General features: G+C 37.3%; 2 protein-coding genes across 2 annotated transcripts; one reads left to right on the top strand and one right to left on the bottom strand.

Annotated features, from left to right (window-relative positions):
- The first annotated feature begins 240 nt into the window (after positions 1-240).
- On the top strand, positions 241-9,085 carry LOC143296712 (trafficking protein particle complex subunit 6B-like). The gene is made up of 6 exons (XM_076608765.1): positions 241-373; positions 2,669-2,730; positions 3,486-3,603; positions 5,220-5,303; positions 6,027-6,120; positions 7,289-9,085. Exons 1-6 carry the CDS (start codon positions 254-256, stop codon positions 7,318-7,320), a joined length of 510 nt encoding a protein of 169 aa, XP_076464880.1. The 5' UTR covers positions 241-253; the 3' UTR covers positions 7,321-9,085.
- Positions 9,086-9,900: 815 nt separating this feature from the next.
- LOC143296711 (uncharacterized) lies at positions 9,901-19,097 on the bottom strand. The gene is made up of 6 exons (XM_076608764.1): positions 19,027-19,097; positions 17,604-17,730; positions 16,540-16,623; positions 14,758-14,801; positions 12,358-12,762; positions 9,901-11,437 (listed from the first exon to the last, which is right to left on the bottom strand). Exons 2-6 carry the CDS (start codon positions 17,724-17,726, stop codon positions 11,089-11,091), a joined length of 1,005 nt encoding a protein of 334 aa, XP_076464879.1. The 5' UTR covers positions 17,727-17,730; positions 19,027-19,097; the 3' UTR covers positions 9,901-11,088.
- Between the last annotated feature and the right edge of the window lie 114 nt (positions 19,098-19,211).

Here is a 19,211-nt window from a genome sequence, read left to right as displayed (position 1 = left end):
ACACAAAACTGTAGGCAGACTAGATCTCAATCAACAATAATGCTTTGGAGCCTCTTGGTAACTGAAACTGTGCGTAGCCACATTTAAGCTTAACACATTGTTTTACTTAGTGTTCGCAACTTTACTTTTTGACTTATATAATCAATATCCGAGGTGATTACTTTTCGTTGGTAGAATGTCCTTTTATTTTGGATAAATTTTAGCTATTTCTTTCAAAGAGTAGTAGTTTGTCGACCATTGATTTCGTTGACCAATGGAACACAGCGTAGCATGTCTTTCACCTAATCACAAAATGGCAGACGAAGTTTTGTTTGAGTTCCTTCACATGGAGCTGGTTGCTCATATACATCGTTCAGCATCTAAGGATGAAACGGTTGGGCATATGTTTACACCCCTTTTTAATGCCAATGTTAATTTTAGAATGATTTGTGCAAACAAGAAAGAAACATTGATGTTTAATGTTGCAACTCCTTTCCTTGTATTACAGTACTTACACTCAGCTGGAGGGGGCCGAGTCGCCTGTTCAGCGGTCATTTACTCTGACGTTAATTCGTCGTATGTATATATATATATATATATATATATATATATATATATATATATATATATATATATATATATATATATATATATATATATATATATATATATGGTAATGTTCAACTTTAGAATATTAAACTCAGGGGGGCTGTTTAGACGAAAAACAAAGGGTGTCTTAGGCTCACCTCGATGCGCTAAGTTGAATGGAACCCTCAGCTAAGCTGTACGACCACTACTTTCCCATGAAACTGCGACAATTTTATACACAGTAAGGTAGTCTTCAACTTTAGAATAAAACACAGAGATTGATGACGGGACCACCCGCGTGATCAGCAGTCAAAATGGCTTGCAGGTAGTTGCTCTGGCTGTGATCGGCTGAGCTTACTGTGTATAAAATTGTCGCAGTAGTAGTGGTCGTACAGCTTAGCTGAGGGTTCCATTCAACTTAGCGCATCGAGGTGAGCCTAAGACACCCTTTGTTTTTCGTCTAAACAGCCCCCCAGAGTTTAGTATTCTAAAGTTAAACATTACCATATATATATATATATAAAGAGAGAGAGAGAGAGAGAAATATGTGTGTGTGTGTGTGTGTGTGCGCGCGTGCATGACTACGAAGTAAACAAAAACATCCGGAGAGTAATTAGTTTCAGCTCTGTCTTTTGAACACCATTTTCACTTTCAGTAAACATACTACACAAAATGGTCCTGCATTACACACAACCTGACACCTTACCTTTTCTCTCTCGCTCTCATTTTTTTCTTTTCTTTCTTTATCTTTGATATAACGCATCTTTACACTCCTAGTCACAGGGTAAATCTCAGCTGTAAAGTTTCAGCAGGTACAATGAGGTGGACAATATTTGACAGTTCAGATCAAATTTGATATTTCATGATTCAAATACATAAAAAGACGCATGATATAAACTTTGCAATATATATATGTCAATGACAGAATGAGCAAGTGAATGCACATCCAAATGCAAGACACTCCCAAACAAAAATTCAACAAACAAAATCAAAACAAATATAATCTGTGACATGATCAGTTACACATACCTGTGTAAAGTTTATAATTAACACTAATGAACACACAGATAAAATTTGAAAAAAACATAAACAACAAAATTACGCTATGAATGTGGAATGTGATGCAGACGAACACCGCAGTTTAGATAAAGAAAGCATAGAAATACCCTCTTTCTCTCTTTCTATAGAAACCTGTCAGCATTTTAAGATCATATTTGGGTCTGGTTGTGCACTATACAGTGCCACAATTAGTAGTTCTTTTGAGGCAAAAAGCAAAAGGAAGTAGTTACAGTGGCCTGCAGTAATTATGTAACAGCTGTTGGCACCACCTTCCCTCTCTGACACTGTGACCCTTCACCATCTCCCCCCCCTCCCTTACACACACACACACACACACACACACACAGTCTCTCACTTTCTCTGTGTTGGTGTGACACAGTTTATGGAGACAAATGGTCTAGATACATTCAGAAAGCTTGTTCATTTTTTTTCTCTTTTTTTACCAAACAATCTTTTGAAATGTGCCCCCTCCCGGCCTCAACTTCCAGACAGAAGGCTATGATAGCTGTCAGATTTTAGACCTATATGAATCATTGTTCTTGTGTATTTGTGTGTGTTCAGGTTTGGTGCATTAATGTTTCTGAAAGCCATGTTAGTACAAAACCCATCCTGGTAAGCGAATTTTCCACTGAGTTGTCAAACTGGGCAAGTGAAAAACAGTATGTTGAACAGTTGATCCATGCTAGTAGAATCTTATTTGGACCTGTAAATTCCTGACACTGAGTGCCTTGCTGGCTCCTGGACCCCTGCCTTTCAGTTTTTTGGTTTTCTGGAAGTTGCACCCATGTGCACGCACACACGCGCGCGCGCGCACACACACACACACTCTCTCTCTCTCTCTCTCTCTCTCTCTCTCTCTCTCTCTCTCTCTCTCTCTCTCACTCACTCACTCACATGTACATACTGTGTGCACAAACTGACAGTACAAACTTCAGTTTTACAACACTAATATATCTATATTGATCTATATCTATCTCTCTCTCCTTATCTCTCTGTGTGTGTATATATATGTATCTTTGGATTTGTTTTCTGTTCTTTACAGGACAACTGTATTGCCAAGTTGGAGAGCATTGGTTATCGGGTGGGGCAAAGTCTGATTGAGAGGTATGTGTAATGTGCTGTTTTTCTTTTTTGGTATTTCATGGTCAGGATTTGTGTGTGTGTGTGTTTTGCTTTTGCATAGTTTTTGTAGTTTAATTGGATTGTTGATTATTGTTACTTTTGGTGATACTATTGCTTTAGACAAAATAAACTTTAGAATCATAAGCCATTAAAGAAATACTGATTTTCTTTTCTGGAACTTTCTTACACACACACACACACACACATACACACACACACACACACACACACACACACACACACACACACACATCATATGAATTATTTGTACATTGCTCCTTGTTATGTGGATTTTTTTGTGTTACATGAGGGTGGGGGGAGGGGGAAATATTAATGAAAATAAAAAACGGCCTGAGAATATTTAAGTGCACATGATAAAAGAAGAAGTGAAAGTGGTTGGTTCATTGTGGCATGAAACTCGAGTGTGTAATCACGCATTTTAAGAATACTTCATTGTTAGTATAGTTGATAAGTCACATACTCTTCAGATCATATTTTAGTTACTATTAAACAGCACTGGTTCCACAATCCATGTTTACATTGAGAACATGATTGAGCTGAATGAAACAGCATGAGTGAACAGTCATGAACATGATTGAATGTTGAAGTCTTGAACACAGGACCAGTTTCTACTTATGTGTTCAAGACTTAGCATAATAAGTAAAGCCTAGTTAAGTAAAGAAAAACTTTTTGCATGACCCATCTGCTTCAGATGACTAGTCCCTGCTTCTTTTCAGGTTCACACGGGATTGTTCACGTTTTAAAGATGAACTTGACATGATGAAATTCATCTGTAAAGATTTCTGGAACCTGGTCTACAAGAAGCAGATTGACAACTTGAGAACAAATCACCAGGTTAAACAGTGTTTATGTGCCTTGTTTGTGTGGATATATATAATGTACACTTTTTTTTTCCAAATCTTTAAAACTGGATCTTTTTTTGTTAAAATTTTGTGCACGTGAACATCTGCTATTGATTCTAGTTATCACAACTGGTTCCTGATTGTGTCGTAATAGTATTTTTCTTGAAGAAGAAGAAGAAAAAGGAAGAGAAAAGCACTGCTGTCTGCAGCAGAAATGAGAGCTTCCGATGTTCTGAGGCCTTGAGCTGTCACACAGTGGACTTGTGTTTATGTTACCTGTACTTTGGCGGCCCTTTGAAGTCCATTTTCAAATGTTTTCTGAATCTGATGTCCATTGCTTATCCCTTTTCAGCACTGACGTCATTTCCACATAATTTGTTTATGGATTTGGTGGTATTTCAATGATTTGCATTTTATTTGATTTTATTGATTTTTGATAGCATTCTGGAGTATCAGTATCAGTAGCTCAAGGTGGTGTCACTGCGTTCGGAGAAATCCATATACGCTACACCACGTTTGCCAAGCAAGCAGATGCCAGACCAGCAGCGCAACCCATTAGTTAGGCCTTGAGAAAAAAGAAAGAAAAAGAAAAGGTGATAATAATAATAATGATAATAGATAAGAATGAAATAAAAAGACAATAATGATAATAAATAAACAAATAAGCAAATAAATGTAAAACATACAGCCTACACGCACACACACACACACACACACACACACACACACACACATGTATACACGTGCACAGAGATCTCCTGACACATGTGTACACTTACACACTCGCGCATGCATACATGCACACAAACACATAGACGCGCGCACACACACACACATACACAGGCTTGATTGGCCGCAAGAGGGGTGGGAAAAGATCTCTGATCCCAGAGCGTGTTGCTCAGTCTATTGTATTTGGAAAAGCCCACAGAGACTCTGTTCCGTTTTGAAGAAATTTGTGCTATGTTGGTTTGGAAATGATGCCAGTATTCATTTGATTTGCAAAGCATCGTGCTCTTCCTTTCAAGCTAGACTTGGCCGTTCCCTCTCTCTACCATTATTTCTTTGAGGCGATCGATGGTGTGATGGCCTTGTACCTGTTCTTTTGGGTATTCTTTGACTTTTCTGAGGGTTTCCAATTTCTAGATGTAGGCTGCTCGTTGTTGCGTTACCAGCAAGTCTGTCAACTCGCTCATTTCCCTTAACACCTGCATGTCCCGGGCAGCATGACCGTGTAAGTTTTTTAATCTGAAAGTTGCGCATTGCCTCATGCCACTCTGGGCTTCTGGAGTAATATTCATATTAATATAAAGGTTTACAACAGTCTGTCAGAGGTATTTTTGCTTGTAGTGGTTGTGATTCGTCTCAGGGTTCAAGTGTTTGTAGGAAAAGGAAGAGAAGGGCCTAAGAAGTAAAGACAAATATGGTCATTGATGTAAAAGCTGACTTGTGGCTGTTCATACAAATATGAATGTTTAAGTTGCATCCCATGAAATTGGAAGTTGTCTTTACCACAGTTTTAGTCATATTGAGGATAATTCAGTGAATATGGTGGGTGTGGGTTTGTGCGAGTGGTGTCCAGATAAAATTATTTTGGTTCTTTCCTTCCAGGGTGTGTATGTTTTACAAGACAACAAATTCCGATTCCTCACCCAGATGTCCAGTGGGAAGCAGTACATGGAGGCAGCACCCAAAGTATGTTCGACTCTTTCAGTGTGTGCATTTTTGCATATTTTTTTCGTTTTTTGATGGGAGTGGTTGTTTTTTGTTTCAATTGAATGTATTTGAAATCTTACATTTTCATGTATTATAATTTATAGTTTTCTTTGTTATGATTATAAAAATTGAATCAATCACACACACACATGTACACATGCATGTATGCACAAGTGCTTATACTACTGATGGATTGATAATCTTTTGTTTTTTTGTTTAGAAAAGGAAGGGTGGTGGTTTGGGGAGTTGGTTTAAGTCTTTATTATTTGTAATTCAATGGAAACATACATTGAAAATGCTTGAAAGCAAAAATCCATATAGAGAGATCAGTCCAATAACTTTACATACCTACATACACCATCACACTCACACATGGATGTATGATCTCATACATATTTGATTTAAAACCAATAGAATCATTCAAATAATGATCCCACTGCCATTGGGTCAGCATGACAAATTTTTAGCACATCCCAGATGTGTTATGAGATTAGAGTTAATCTGTTGCATGGTATGCAGGCCTTGAGGAGAACTTTCTCAGTTCCTGGCAGTAAAAAAAAAAATTGAGTGACAGTTAAATTTTTATCACAATATGATTTACAGTTATATTTTCATGACAAACACAATTAATTATCTGCTTATATTTTATATACAGAAAAAAAAATGTAAGTTTACACAGTTCTGTTGTTTCATTCTTTGAAGTATCTGGCCTTTCCTTGTGGTCTGATCCGTGGAGCATTATGCAGCTTGGGTATCAACTGCATTGTCACTGCAGAAGTCAGTGCCATGCCTGCTTGTAAGTCAACAGCAAACCGTGAAGCATGGTGGTGTTTTTGTTATTGTTTGTTTGTTTTGATGTTTCTGTCCGTGTGCCTGAATCTGTGCATGTGTGTTTATTTGTTAAAAATTGTTATATGAAACTTTAAATTGAATACAATGTAAAACTTTCTCACATATCTGTGTAATGATGTATTGGCATCAGCCACATTCTTGTGCTGGAAATTAACTAGTACAATTATGTCATGAAAAAATAGGCAAATCATTACATCTCATGAGAAAACAGGCTAATGATTATTGTATTGTATTACATTTTGTTACAACAGATTTCTCTAAGATTTGGGCTGCTCTTCCCAGGGAGAGTGTTTAGCAATGCTGAGAGTGCCACCTTTTGTGTGTGTGTGTGTGTGTGTGTGTGTGTGTGTGTGTGCAGGTGTTTTTGTATTCCAGTCAAAGTAGATTTTTCAACAGAATTTTGTCAGGGACAACCCTTTTGTTGCTGTGAAAATTGTGTGTGTGTGTTTTCATTCACATCCAGGTGACAAAATATCATCCCAGAGTTTCTGCACGGACATTGGTTCTTATGTAAACCCCTTCAGACTATTTGCAGTGGTTCATTTGAACTCACTTTTTATAGCTTGTTCCAAAGATATATCTTTTCAAGACCAGCTTTATGTATATATATTCTGCAGTTGTTTCATGGTAATGGCTTTGTGACATTCATAAAAGAAGTACATTTATTTTTTTATCAGGTTGTTAAAGAACTCTCTTTTTTTTCTTTCCTTTTTTTTTTTGTATTCTATTGTATTACTCTTTGCCACCACAGATTTCTCTGTGTGAAATAGGGCTGCTCTCCCTGTGTAGAAAGACCCTTCAGGTGCTGTGGGTTCTTTTATGTGTGCTAAACGCTTGCTGCATATGGGACCTTAGTTTATCGTCTCAGTTATATGATCAGCATCCAGACCACCACTCAGGATCCAGTGGAGAAGGAAAACATACTGGGGAGTGCAGGATTAATCAGTTTTGAAATTAATATCTTAGTGTAGTCTTTTATTTTTTTCTTAAAATCTACCAGTTTTTGTATTGTTCCTGTCAAAAAAGGAAACCAAATTTAGTTTGTCAGTGTGTATCATTCTTTATTTTATGGTTTCTAAACCATTGTTATCCAGTCTTTGTTGTGTCTGCAGGCAAATTCCAGATTCAGATCCAGAGGCTTTGAACATACCATGGCAGAAAAGGTGCAGAAGGAAGGACTCATCAAGTAGCGATACAACAGGAACGCATCACAGCCATCAGATGGTTGATTTAAAACCATTTGCATGTTTTCATGTACAGAATGATTTAATGTTTGTGTATATACAAGTTATTTACTTCTCGTGTGTATGCATGTGATAGTTTGCGACTGATTGGTAGTGTTGGGTATAAGCATTATGTTTTCAGACTTGAAGAGCTGTGTAAAATAGAAAAGGGAAGACAGCAGAATATTTAATAGTAGGCCAACATCAGAAAGGCTGTTTCAAGATTAAAACATACAGTTCATGAATTGCTGAGGGGTATATTTCAAAATCCCACAAACATATGAAAATGGTCAAGCCAAGAACTATAAAGGAGCTGCTCCAAAATTTACATCCCTTTTTTAATGAAACTGAAGTCAGATAACAAGAAACAATGGACCCTAATGCAGTGCAAATGAAAATTTAATGTTTATCAGAAAATAGCAAATGGAAAGGTAATGAGCAGACACGAAACCATTCAAGCGAATTTGCACATGAAACTACTTACATACGGTTGTGTTCGTCTTGTTGAGGAAGAGAGGTGGAACTCCACGTTTGATCTTGTATGAGTGATGGCTTTCTCAGCCGCATCTTGTGTAAACTGCTTTGAACTTTCCAAATGTTGTATGTCGTTTTTGAGTTGTGCAATATCCATTATGAGTGTGGAAGTGTTTTTATTATGTAAATTATGTTTGTACCATTCCACTGGTGAGACATGCACCTATTCTTGTATCTTTTAGAAATGGGCTTCAAAGCAGTGTGTAGTCATATGACCAGACTGATTTAATGTTTATAAAATGAGGATGTATCTTTCTCTTTCTTTTTAACAGAGGTGACAGGAAGATTAATTCATGTTTGTGCTTTGGAGCAGTACCATTGGAACAAGTTGTTTCCGACGGGTATAGTTTGTGTAAAATATCTATATATATAAAAAATTAAAAAGAATCATTGCACATTTCTTGTTCGCAGCACCTCCAGTTTTCAGCAGTCACTTAGCATTTACTTTTATTTTAATTTAATTTTCTTTAACTTGTATTATTATGTATATAAGCGTTGAGACTGAGTCTTTTGGATCAGGTTAAATCTGAAGAAAGTTTAAGAGCTAGCTGGGAGTATGGACCACATTACACACCATACAACAACTGTATTATTTTGTTTGCCAGATTGTGATAATTAGGTTAGCCAGATTGTCCTATTCTCAGAGTTTGCTGCATATTATTGTAAATCTGAAGAACGCTGAATATCTAAAGAAATTGTGTAACATTACATTTATATTGCTGGTATATTTTAGGTGAACAATTTTTTTAATTGTCAGAACGCGTTTTCCAACAAATCTAGTACAAAATTACAGGTTCACAATAACTGTACTAAAAGCATAGAGTATTATCTTTGCATGAGAAATGGGAGGTAGGGGGTGGTGAATTGCTTTGAACTTCGATGTTGCACATGAACACTTCTTTGTACACAAGACAGTGAGACAACTTACTTTTCAAATGGTCATCATGGATGTATGAAGAATTTGAGTAAATTTAAAGTTAGGTTTGTATACTTTTGTAGATTTGTTGGTTTGACATCATCAGAGATTTTCCTCACAGAATAATTTTGGCATTGATATCAAGAATACGCATGATGCAAGGTTGTGGTGAGAATGGGAATGTGATGCATATTTTGCTTTTTCAGAATTAATTAAAGAGAAGAAAAAAAGTTTAAGCTGGTGCTGATCTTATTTGCTTTGGAGAATTATTTGTGTAACAAAAACAGAGAGAACATGCACTATATTGTTACCACAGCTTATGGAATAGGCAACAGACTGTCCGTGTGAATGCAAAGTGACCAATGGGAATGCAATTCATCTTTCATGGACATCATATGCAATGTTTCTCAGCAGAATAATGAATTTTCCTTCCCATTCTGCTGATTAAGTTTTCTTCCCTTCTTCCAAACCTGTCCACATGGCTTCTCATTTTCTTTCTTCCAGTCTACCCTTCTGAAAATGAATACCACCACAGTGTATTATTCAAGCTAAACAGCAAGAATACACTTCAGCTCATTTACACAGTATTGCATTGCTCTTTGTAGTATCTCACTGTAATCTTTCAATGTTAAAGCCCTAATTAGAATGTGGAAATGGCCCACCTGCTGGAATCAGAAATCGTGGAAGTGATTTTATATGGCAGCATTTGTGGCAGAGCTTTTGTACAAAATAGTGCTTTTTTTATCAGCATTCATTGTAGTGCTTTTTTTTTCTTTTTCCAGAAAATGACACCAGATGACAAAAGTATTCCTTTCTACTAGTAGTTGTCCCACACCAGCCTGCATCACAGTTCTGAATTATGAACATTCAAGAGTTGCCAGCTGGCTTGGTGCATGCGCAAAATGTTTGTTTGTATTTTCTTTTTTCTTTGTGTTACCACAGGTTTTCCAAGGCGAAAAAAAATCTGTTAAAAACATGACACACATGTCTCCCATAACAAATTATCATGAACAATTCCAAGCATGCATGGCAGAAAAGTGAACTCATCAACTATTTTACTATAAAGACTTTATTGTGACAAAAGATGTACAATTCAGACACATGATTTTAAGTAGCCATATTTGGTGTCACATGAGATACATACAGAAATGATTGTTTTGTTCACCAATGTTATGATGGCAAGTTAATAGTTGAACAGCAATGGTGGGAGGGGGTTCACAATACCATTAACTCTTCACCAAGTATCCTTGCTTGGTGTATGACAACATAGATTTACAAATGATTGCGTGATAGAATGGAAAAGGTCAGTTTGTAGAAATAAACATCTCTGAACTTGTTAAACCACATGATGCTGAATGTACACAGAAATTTCTTTAAAATCAACATTCACACAGAGTACGACATACTATTCACTCATATTACTGTTGCTTGAAAGGTCTCCTATGATTAGCATAAAAAACGGTTTTAAAAATTGGAGTTATCTTAAGATGAGGCCTGCACTTGGACTGTGTGCCTCGTTTTGTAACTATTCTGTGCTAAAGTATGCAATATAAATAAAAAGTTATTTCCCAGCAGCCTGCTGCAGATTCTGTCTATATCAACCAGCCTGAAAGAAATAATTGCACAAACCTACTTTTACACACACACACACACTCACACACAACCTGGAGACAGCAATGTAGGTTCAGAGATATGTTTAAAAAAAAAAAACAACTACTACTCTCAGCTGACTAAAACCATATTTGACAAACTTATAACCCCCCCCCCCCACCCCCCACACACACACCCTATTTACCACAGGAAACCATCAATCCACTGACACAAAAACATAAAAAAGGATTTCCAAAGCGCACACACACACACAAAGAGATATGACAGCCTCAAAAAAAGAAAGGAAACTGCGTCATTCTTTCATTGTCAATTGAATGACAAAAGTGCACACTGAACACAAAAAAGGCAAGTTACTGTCATAGCAATTAAAAAAAAACAACAAAAACACACACACAACTGTAAAGACAACATATTAAACATCTGTACAGACTCATGTTAAACATCTGCACAGACTCTCAGTACTTATTTTAAAAAAATACAGAAAAAAAAGACACCAAAACAAGGAAAAAAGTATGTAAATGAAGAGGGTGAATGACTTATGAAACTTCACACAATGAAATGATTCACATCAATTTGGCAATGTTTCACTCAGTCGACCACCACAGAGAATACTTCCCTCTCAAAGTCTTTAAAAAAATATGGGTTTTGTCTGCAGTGCTGACTGACTGTCATATCTCTTTTGCTGTTGCTGTGGCATCTGCTGCTGCTGCTGGGGGGGCATGCCATAGCCCCCAACACCGCCAGGCCCACGCTGCTGCTGCTGTGGTGGTGCCGGACGATCGTAGCCGGCCCCTCCCCTGGCAGGAGGACCGTTCTTGTAGTCCTGGCCACCTCCTGCAGGGCCGTTGTAACTGGGGCGCTCAGGTGCCTCTGCTGGTCGGCGGTAATAGTCGTAGCCGTTGGAAGGAGGGTAGGCTGTTGTGTTCAGGCGAGACAAAGGAGGGTTACCGGCCTCTGACCTCATCAGGGCAGATTTCCTATAGAATGCAAAGAAAACCAACTTAATCATTAATATTGGTTCTTACGAACGACATTGCACTTCTGCCCAAGGGTGCCTTGAGAAGAAATCGATATATCTATTAGCTAGTTGCTGGGTGCCAACAACAATTTGAAAATAAAATAAAATCTGTCACAGTAAAGTATGTGTAGTGAAAATAAAATAAAATAAAGCTAATAGTTATGATTAGTACCCATTCAATTACCAGCAGTTCTCTCTGTATATTTATACACTGTGATGACTGCACTGGCTCACAACAGAAAATTCCGAATATGTTGGTAGGTAGTTCTTGTGACCTTGTTTTGAAAGACAGGCATTCATGATGGCTCAGTTGGTTGCAAACAAATGCTGCAATAACAGAATTTCCTTGCCGGATTTCCACCAGCTTGTTAACAATGCAGATAGCAGTTTTGTCATCAAAATAATGCAAATAACACTCTTGTTAACATAAGACAGACAGTATGTTTGTTAACATATTAATGCAGTTGGCATTTTTGTGACCAGTGACTGTATGAGTAAAATACAGCATATGAAACTAATTAGATTTGTGATTTTGACAAAATTTGACAAGGTGTGAGAAAAGAGAATTGCACCATACATGGAAAATAAAATCTAACTGGTTCATATCAACTGGGCAACTTAGTTTCTTTCATGTAAGATCCGTTTCTTGTACCATGTGAATCAACTATACAAAAAACACACACACAGAGTAAATTGTATACATAAATTATCAGAGTAAAAGTGTACACTAGTAGATCTAATCCTATCAGATTCTGAAAGAGTTCTATTGTTCTTATTTAGCAGTCACATAATTATGACTTCTCTTTGAAACATACGAACGGATATGACAAGCAACTGGATCATGAATGACAGAAAAGGTGCTCTGTGGGTGCAACATACCGGTCATAGTACTCGGGTGGCGGTCTAGCGACAGGAGACCTCTCTCTGTAGTATGGATCCACAGGAGGTGCTCTTTCCACTAGCCTTCGGTCGTACGGATCATCTGGGTAGAGGGGCAGACGCTCACGTGCCATCAGTCGGTCTCTGGGATCAGGGGGAAGGTAGGCACCCCGTTCCTCAGGAAGCAGTCTCTCCCTCCGCAGGGGTGGGTAGCGATCATCCACAGGTGGCAGACGAGGAGGCAGGTAGCGGTCCACAGGTGGGAGGCGATAGTAGGGGTCCCTCTCAGGGTAAGGATAGCGGTAGTAGGGGTCATAACGGTCGTAGTCAGGTGGGGGAGGTCCACGGCGTGGAGGCCCAGGTGGGTAAGGTCGTGATCGTCCATCCCGCATCTCTCTGTCTGATCTGCAATGTGGCATTAACGGTTAGATTGGATGGGCAAAAAAAAAGAAAAAGAAAAGCAGCTACAATAAGCGGACTGGACTTTGCTCGGCGGTGTACTGTTAGTTAACCTTTAGTTTCAAAGTTCCGGAAGACAGTGCGATCTTTTACTTTCGATCTATGTCCTGCAACTACCCTATATTTCAACTTTTAGTTCTGAACTGCAATAAGTGTAATGTGTCAGACTGTAAGTGAAGTTCACTGTCGGTAATACAATATATGCTGAAACCTTCAGGTGTTTCAAAAATGTTAACATGACTGTGTTAACATGACTGCCAACAGTCAACCTATCACAATCATATTTCTGAGTTTTATGTTAAAAATCAAGCTGAGTATGTAACATATAGTGTAGTACTTATGGACCATGTCTTGCTATTTTCATATTCAGGCAGATCAGTAACTTTATCTGAAAAGCTCACAATCTACAACTGAATCATTTCAGACACAACTGTCTGCCGCAAGGAGAAAAAGCCAGAACTGTTCTGCATGGATTCATATTTGGAGAAATATTGTTATGACAAGACAGGACTTGAAAGAATTTTCTTCTGGCTGAACTTGAGTTGAATACTTTTCTTTCTCAATTCAGAATGTGACATAACCAATGAACAAAAAAGGACATAAATAGTATTCCTCAAAAGGCCTGTTTTTCAACAATAACTCATGATAGAACTCTGTTGCTTCATCAGATGTATGAAAGTTTTTATTTTTCTCCCTGAAAGCAAGATGTGGTCTACTGCAAACATTACATCAGTTAAATTTGTGAAGACTTTCACAGCGACACAAAGATGAAACAATCTTTTTCCATACAAATTACAAACCTACTGGTATCATGCATCGCCACATGTCAAACAATAATTCAAAGACATCACACAACATGAGTGTGTCTTGTCAACAGATCCTTTTCTTCAAGATTGTTTTTAATGAGCAAGCTGATCACTTGAGATTATCACAGTATCCTCAATACAGTGGAATTTTTAGTATTATTGTTTGCAAACAATGACACACTGGTGACAATGCATGACAGTTTTTTTGTTGTTTTTTTATCAGCCTGGCTTTGTCACAGATATTGCATGTATAAAAATGTATCAAATCTTTGTAACATGCCTGTCAACATTCAAGGACTGCAACAACCTTCACTATTTCTTGGAGTGGGATTTAAAGTCTGTTTTTGTCCCACCATTCAGGCAGGTTTTTTGGGAAGAGCACTAAGGGCATGTTTTGATTTCCTGGTTCAACAAATGCTAATATGGAATACAGGGAATCTGAAGTGTGTATCAAATCTTCTACAAAATGTCATCGCCATCCTAACACATCAGGCGCTGCCAGGTTTCGAACCGCAGACGTCGCAGACCCGCAGGGTGGAAGTCCAATGCTCTGACTACACGGCTATCGCGCCCGTTATTGTTGAACAATTGTTCGATCTTTTATTACCCATTCTGGCAATCTTGACAAGATTATACAGAAGGGTATGTCAGAAAAATCAGTATTTCTCAAGTGTGTTAAATTTGGTGTTACGTAATTTACTTCTTGTGAATCTATCATCAAAATAAGGGAGAAGGCCATGTTTCTAAAATTATAATACACACACAGACCAACAGTCAAATTCAAATCAAATCAAAACAACGTGTCAATTGTTAGGGTACAGGAGAAAAATGTTCTTACCAAAAACAGGAGAATAGTTCCTCCAAATTATCAGAAAATCTGGGAAAGTAGAATGTACGGAGTAGATTGTTAGTTCAGAAAAAAATTTTTTTAATTCTCCAGAAAATACTGAGAAATGAAATTATTGTCTGTGTCAGGTATTTATAATAACTGTATTGGGCAAGTCAGCTGAAGGACTTCGGTGGCTAATTTTCTCTTGCGAAGCTGTGACATCTGACAAAAACACCCGAGGAAAAAAGGATTCAATTTCGGCAAGCTAAAGCTAAACAAGAGTACAATGGCTAAGATAAGATTTACCCTCTTCGGTCTCCTTTCGGATTTCCTCGTTTGCCGGTCGAAAGCTGCAACAGGATGATCAGGAGTACAGTGTTACGAAGGTCAGGAGCGGGACGGCCACGAGCAGGGTAACGCAAGCCGGGCAGCAAAAGCACACGACGGAGTGCAATATGCCATGCCTTCGCTACTCGCCGTTGTTGGGAACATCAAGGCCGAACTCGCAATATCTGTTTGCCAACCACTTACTCTTCTGTTTGCCACAGGCCTAACGCAGATTCAGTCCCATCTTTTTTTTTTCTTTCTTTTTTTTTCTTTTTATTTTTAGTGTATGTGTGGATTTGATCCACTTTATTTTTCTTACAATTCCCATACACCCTGTTCAACACCCTATACAGAGTGTTGGACAGACATTAAAAACTAGCTTTCCATCCATTTTTGTCCTGTTCTATGATTTTATCAAAACAAATTTTATCAAAGAGAAAGTGGTAGGCAAACAATATACACCAAAATTTTCTAAAATAAAACAGTTCTGTCATGTAAAATGAAACCCAGCTGAAACAAAAAGACTAAAGATAAGCATAATTTGCAACTGTGATTGGTTCGGTGACATTTCACATCCAGTATTGCGAGGTAACGAACAATCATTTGTATGCAGTATACAGCGACTGACACAGAAGAGTAACGCATTAGACAAAAACAAAAAATCGGATATTTTCAAAGTACCAATTATAAAAATTTGAGGACTTCAGAATATTCTCTAACCATACTTCAGTGAAGCCTAAGCATGTGAAATAAACCCAATTATCTTTCTTCTTCTTTTTTTCATAAGTTAAAATTCATTCTTGAAAAAATGTTCTTTAGGATTTGAGTTTCTGGATTAAAAAATTTTTTTTTTTAAATACAGGTGTGCCAACTCAAACATGTTTTCACATGTGATAATTTCATCAGTAGAAATGTTTATGTACACTTGCCACTTAGTACTTTAAATTTTGTTTGTTTGCTTGTTTGTTAAAAATCTGAACCACCAACAAAATACCATAATAAATATTTGCTTTATATAACTGTTGACTAAAGAAAAAAATACTACAGTGTCTATGTGTGCATGCATGTATATACTCATTCGCTTTCACAAACACCATGTGCATGAGAACACACATCAAACTCTCTACACTATTATCTCACACGAATACAGTCACACACATCCAAATATGCATTCACAAATCCTATATGACCTTACATGGAAATTCAAGATTGTAAACATTAAAATCAAACAGTGGGCTATCCAATTATCCAAATATCCCTGATTAATACTGATTAAATATTTATCTTTGCTGTTCTCAAACCTCAAACAGAGCTGCAGTGTTCACCACTGCAAAAATGCAAAAAAAAGCTTCAAGTGGTCTTTTTGCTTATCACTGGCAAGTGCAAATGCCTCATAAAACCCCTGTGAAAGCAAAATTTTAAGGTAACGACGGTCATACCTGCTTGCACTGAGTCACCAACTAATCAACTGACAGCGACCCTTCTTCTGTTTCTCTGCGAATTTGCAGAATCATTACTGCCAAGGTCATGCTCAAAAACAATATTCATAGTTGCTAATAAAATAATATGTCTGTCAAAAACCTTCAACAAATCCTGTATTTTTCTGTGTTTTTTCTTTTCCTTTAAAGAGAAAAACAAAGAAAAACAAAGTAACCTCAAATTCTATTTAAAGGCAGTTTATCTACAGATTGTTTTTCACTTTCCTGTCGTTTTGCCGCATCTTTCTACAAACAGCTTTTGCAGACAGCTATTTTCACTTACCTCCACTCTCATTCTCTGTCCCTTGATGTTGTAACCATTGAGATTCGCAATGGCAGCATTGGCCTCGCTTTTATCAGGCATGTGCTGAAAATTTAAAAAAAAGAACAGGTTTGAAAAATTAAACAAGATGATTAGATATGATTACTATTCTTCTACTGATAGAAAATAAAAAATTAAATTCTCTAAATTTTGAATACAATCATAAATTCATAATCAAATAAACTACTACTTTTTTTTTTTAAACTCCGCAGTGACTTTTCAGTCCTGTCCCATGTTTTTATATATCTGACAAATAAAGGCTCATGAAATGGAGTAAATTCTGAATATCAGCATACCTTTATTTCAAGCATTCATTTCCATTTTAACAGACAGTATGTTGAGTGTTGTGTGTAACCAAAATCAGAAAACTGTATCTTCTCAAAACCACAACAAAGCAAACTTTTGTACAAACACTACTACTGCTGTACTTTTCAATCTTACACAATGTGTTTCACACACACATACATACACAAACAACAGATGGTGCAAAGCAAAGGGGGACAACTGAAAGGTAGGAATGGTCATTCAGTCTCATTTCGTAATTTATAAATATTCAAACAAATCATAGGCTTGGAACCAGACCTTGTCATCACAAAGACCAACAAATCTGGAGGCTTGCCAGGTGAAGTGGGGGTAAGGCAACTAATTGTTCACCACTAGTACTTTTTTGCACTGGAAGTTCAGGGAAGAGGTACTGTGTCAGGGTTGGTAAGGTGTTGAATTTTGGATTCAGTGTTCACATCAGTCAAATTGGTTGGGGAAAGTAAATAATATGACAGGAGTGGACTGGGCCTCTGCTTCCTATGCCAAGCCCTAGTCACAGTGGTTATGAATTTACTGTCCCAATGGGCCATAAAACACTATGACACCTTAAACTTTAGTTTTGCTTTCTGCTACAGTTTACTTGACCCTCTGAAAAATCTAAGCTCAATAACAAATCTTCTTACCCATCTAATTCCTAGGATGTGCAAAAAATCACTGTTTCATGATGCTGTAGTAAGTTTTATAAACGATTTTTAACTCACCACGAATCCATAATTTTTCAGAACATCACACTCGTCCACCTTCCCATACTTTTCAAACAGAGCACGAAGAGCATCTGAGTCGACGTCCTCGTTCAGGTTGCCAATAAATATCTTGGTACTCATGGTTCTGCACACAACAAATCAGAATTACAACAATGATTTACAGGTGTCCATTCCCAGATCCATTTTAGCAAAAAATAACCCATTTTAGCAACAACAACAAAAAAATGCAGGAGAGTACTGTGGTTAAATGACATAGAGGTGCATCATATGATCTGGTCTCTTGAAGTTGACTGGCTCTCCAAAGTTGCAAGCAATAAAGGCAATCGAGAAGCAAAACATGAGAAACAGGCTTTTTTTGTTTTGGTGTTTTGATTCAGATTTTGTTTTTGTTGCTTTTTATGTGCACACAATGGCACTTCATTGAAAAGAGTTTGGATGTAGCAATAGGGGCTATCAATTGAAGAAATAGAGAACAACACATGTTTGCTGCTTTTGCCTACATTGTTTGCCTTTGGCATTGCTGGTAATTAGTATTTACGATTACAAGTTAGGTGCACATGCCCAAGTTCCAAGATGGCTATGGTACTCTTCAGTCTTCAGCGGTATATTGTTTGCAGTATCATCACATGATTTGTACATTTGATGCCCCCTTCTAAGAAGCCTCTGTCATATTGGGAAGAAACAATACGTATCAACATGGATCAATATTTTTTAACCATTCTGCTATTTTGTTTGTTGTTCAACTTGTTTTACTTGGGCGATTCTTTTTTAAATCTCAAATTATGTGGGCTGTTATTTGAAGATTATTTTTCGGTTGTAAGAACAGGCTGCAAAAACTGGCGTCTATAGTTAGTATAGACTACGTTATGTCTGATAAAATGCATTTTATAATTATTATCATAAGCAAAATGAATTATTATAAATCCACCAATGACACACACACATACTGCTACTTTGAATCTGATACAGTGTATATGCAGACGCAAAGACAACCGAAAGAACGTGTTGAGACCAAGAGAAATAGACACACGTTAACTGGAGCCACAAATCTTTGTCGATCGATAGCCGTTTCATTTTTCCTTTTCTTTACTGCATCCAAGATTACAACGATTGCAAAAAACATCGAGAAAACGTTTTTAAACGCAAGAATTTGCATGGTCGAAGAAATCTAACGGCACGATCACAAATAATAAGACAAAGACTGAAAGTTTTTATTATTTTTTTTTTAAAGGTAAACGTCACAGCGTGTGCCGGTCTGCGCGGTTTTCACCATGCGAAGAAATAATATACTTATTTATCATGCAATTCTTGTGTAGTGGGCCCTCAAATACTGAAAATAGGTCATAGATACAAAGATGACAATACAGTTTTATAGGCTTCTGACAGATTATGATTCTGTATTAGAATCTGATTAAAATACCTTTGTCGTGTCACGTTCAGCGTGCACAATGTCGTCAAGATGGCGTCGTAAAAGGAAGACGCATTTAGTCTCACAAGACAAACGTTCATTGGATGAAGGCCTGTTTACATAGCCAATGAAATAGCCGATGCGATGATTGATTCAGACATGCGCACTTGTTGATGGGAGAGAGAAGAAAAGTAAAA

This window comes from Babylonia areolata, chromosome 21, assembly GCF_041734735.1.
Source record: "Babylonia areolata isolate BAREFJ2019XMU chromosome 21, ASM4173473v1, whole genome shotgun sequence".
In the NCBI taxonomy this organism is placed as follows: domain Eukaryota; kingdom Metazoa; phylum Mollusca; class Gastropoda; order Neogastropoda; family Buccinidae; genus Babylonia; species Babylonia areolata.
This window is presented reverse-complemented; position numbering and strand designations above follow the sequence as displayed.

Bases quoted from the DNA above. Each gene is read 5' to 3' on its own strand.
- LOC143296712 (XM_076608765.1), top strand. From the start codon at position 254: ATGGAACACAGCGTAGCATGTCTTTCACCTAATCACAAAATGGCAGAC. The intron at 2,731-3,485 runs GTATGTGTAATG...GCTTCTTTTCAG, and splicing joins GGGCAAAGTCTGATTGAGAG to GTTCACACGGGATTGTTCAC. The intron at 3,604-5,219 runs GTTAAACAGTGT...CTTTCCTTCCAG, and splicing joins ACTTGAGAACAAATCACCAG to GGTGTGTATGTTTTACAAGA.
- LOC143296711 (XM_076608764.1), bottom strand. From the start codon at position 17,726: ATGAGTACCAAGATATTTATTGGCAACCTGAACGAGGACGTCGACTCA. The intron at 16,624-17,603 runs GTGAGTTAAAAA...TTAAATTTTCAG, and splicing joins TGAAAAATTATGGATTCGTG to CACATGCCTGATAAAAGCGA. The intron at 11,438-12,357 runs GTATGTTGCACC...TGCATTCTATAG, and splicing joins CCACCCGAGTACTATGACCG to GAAATCTGCCCTGATGAGGT.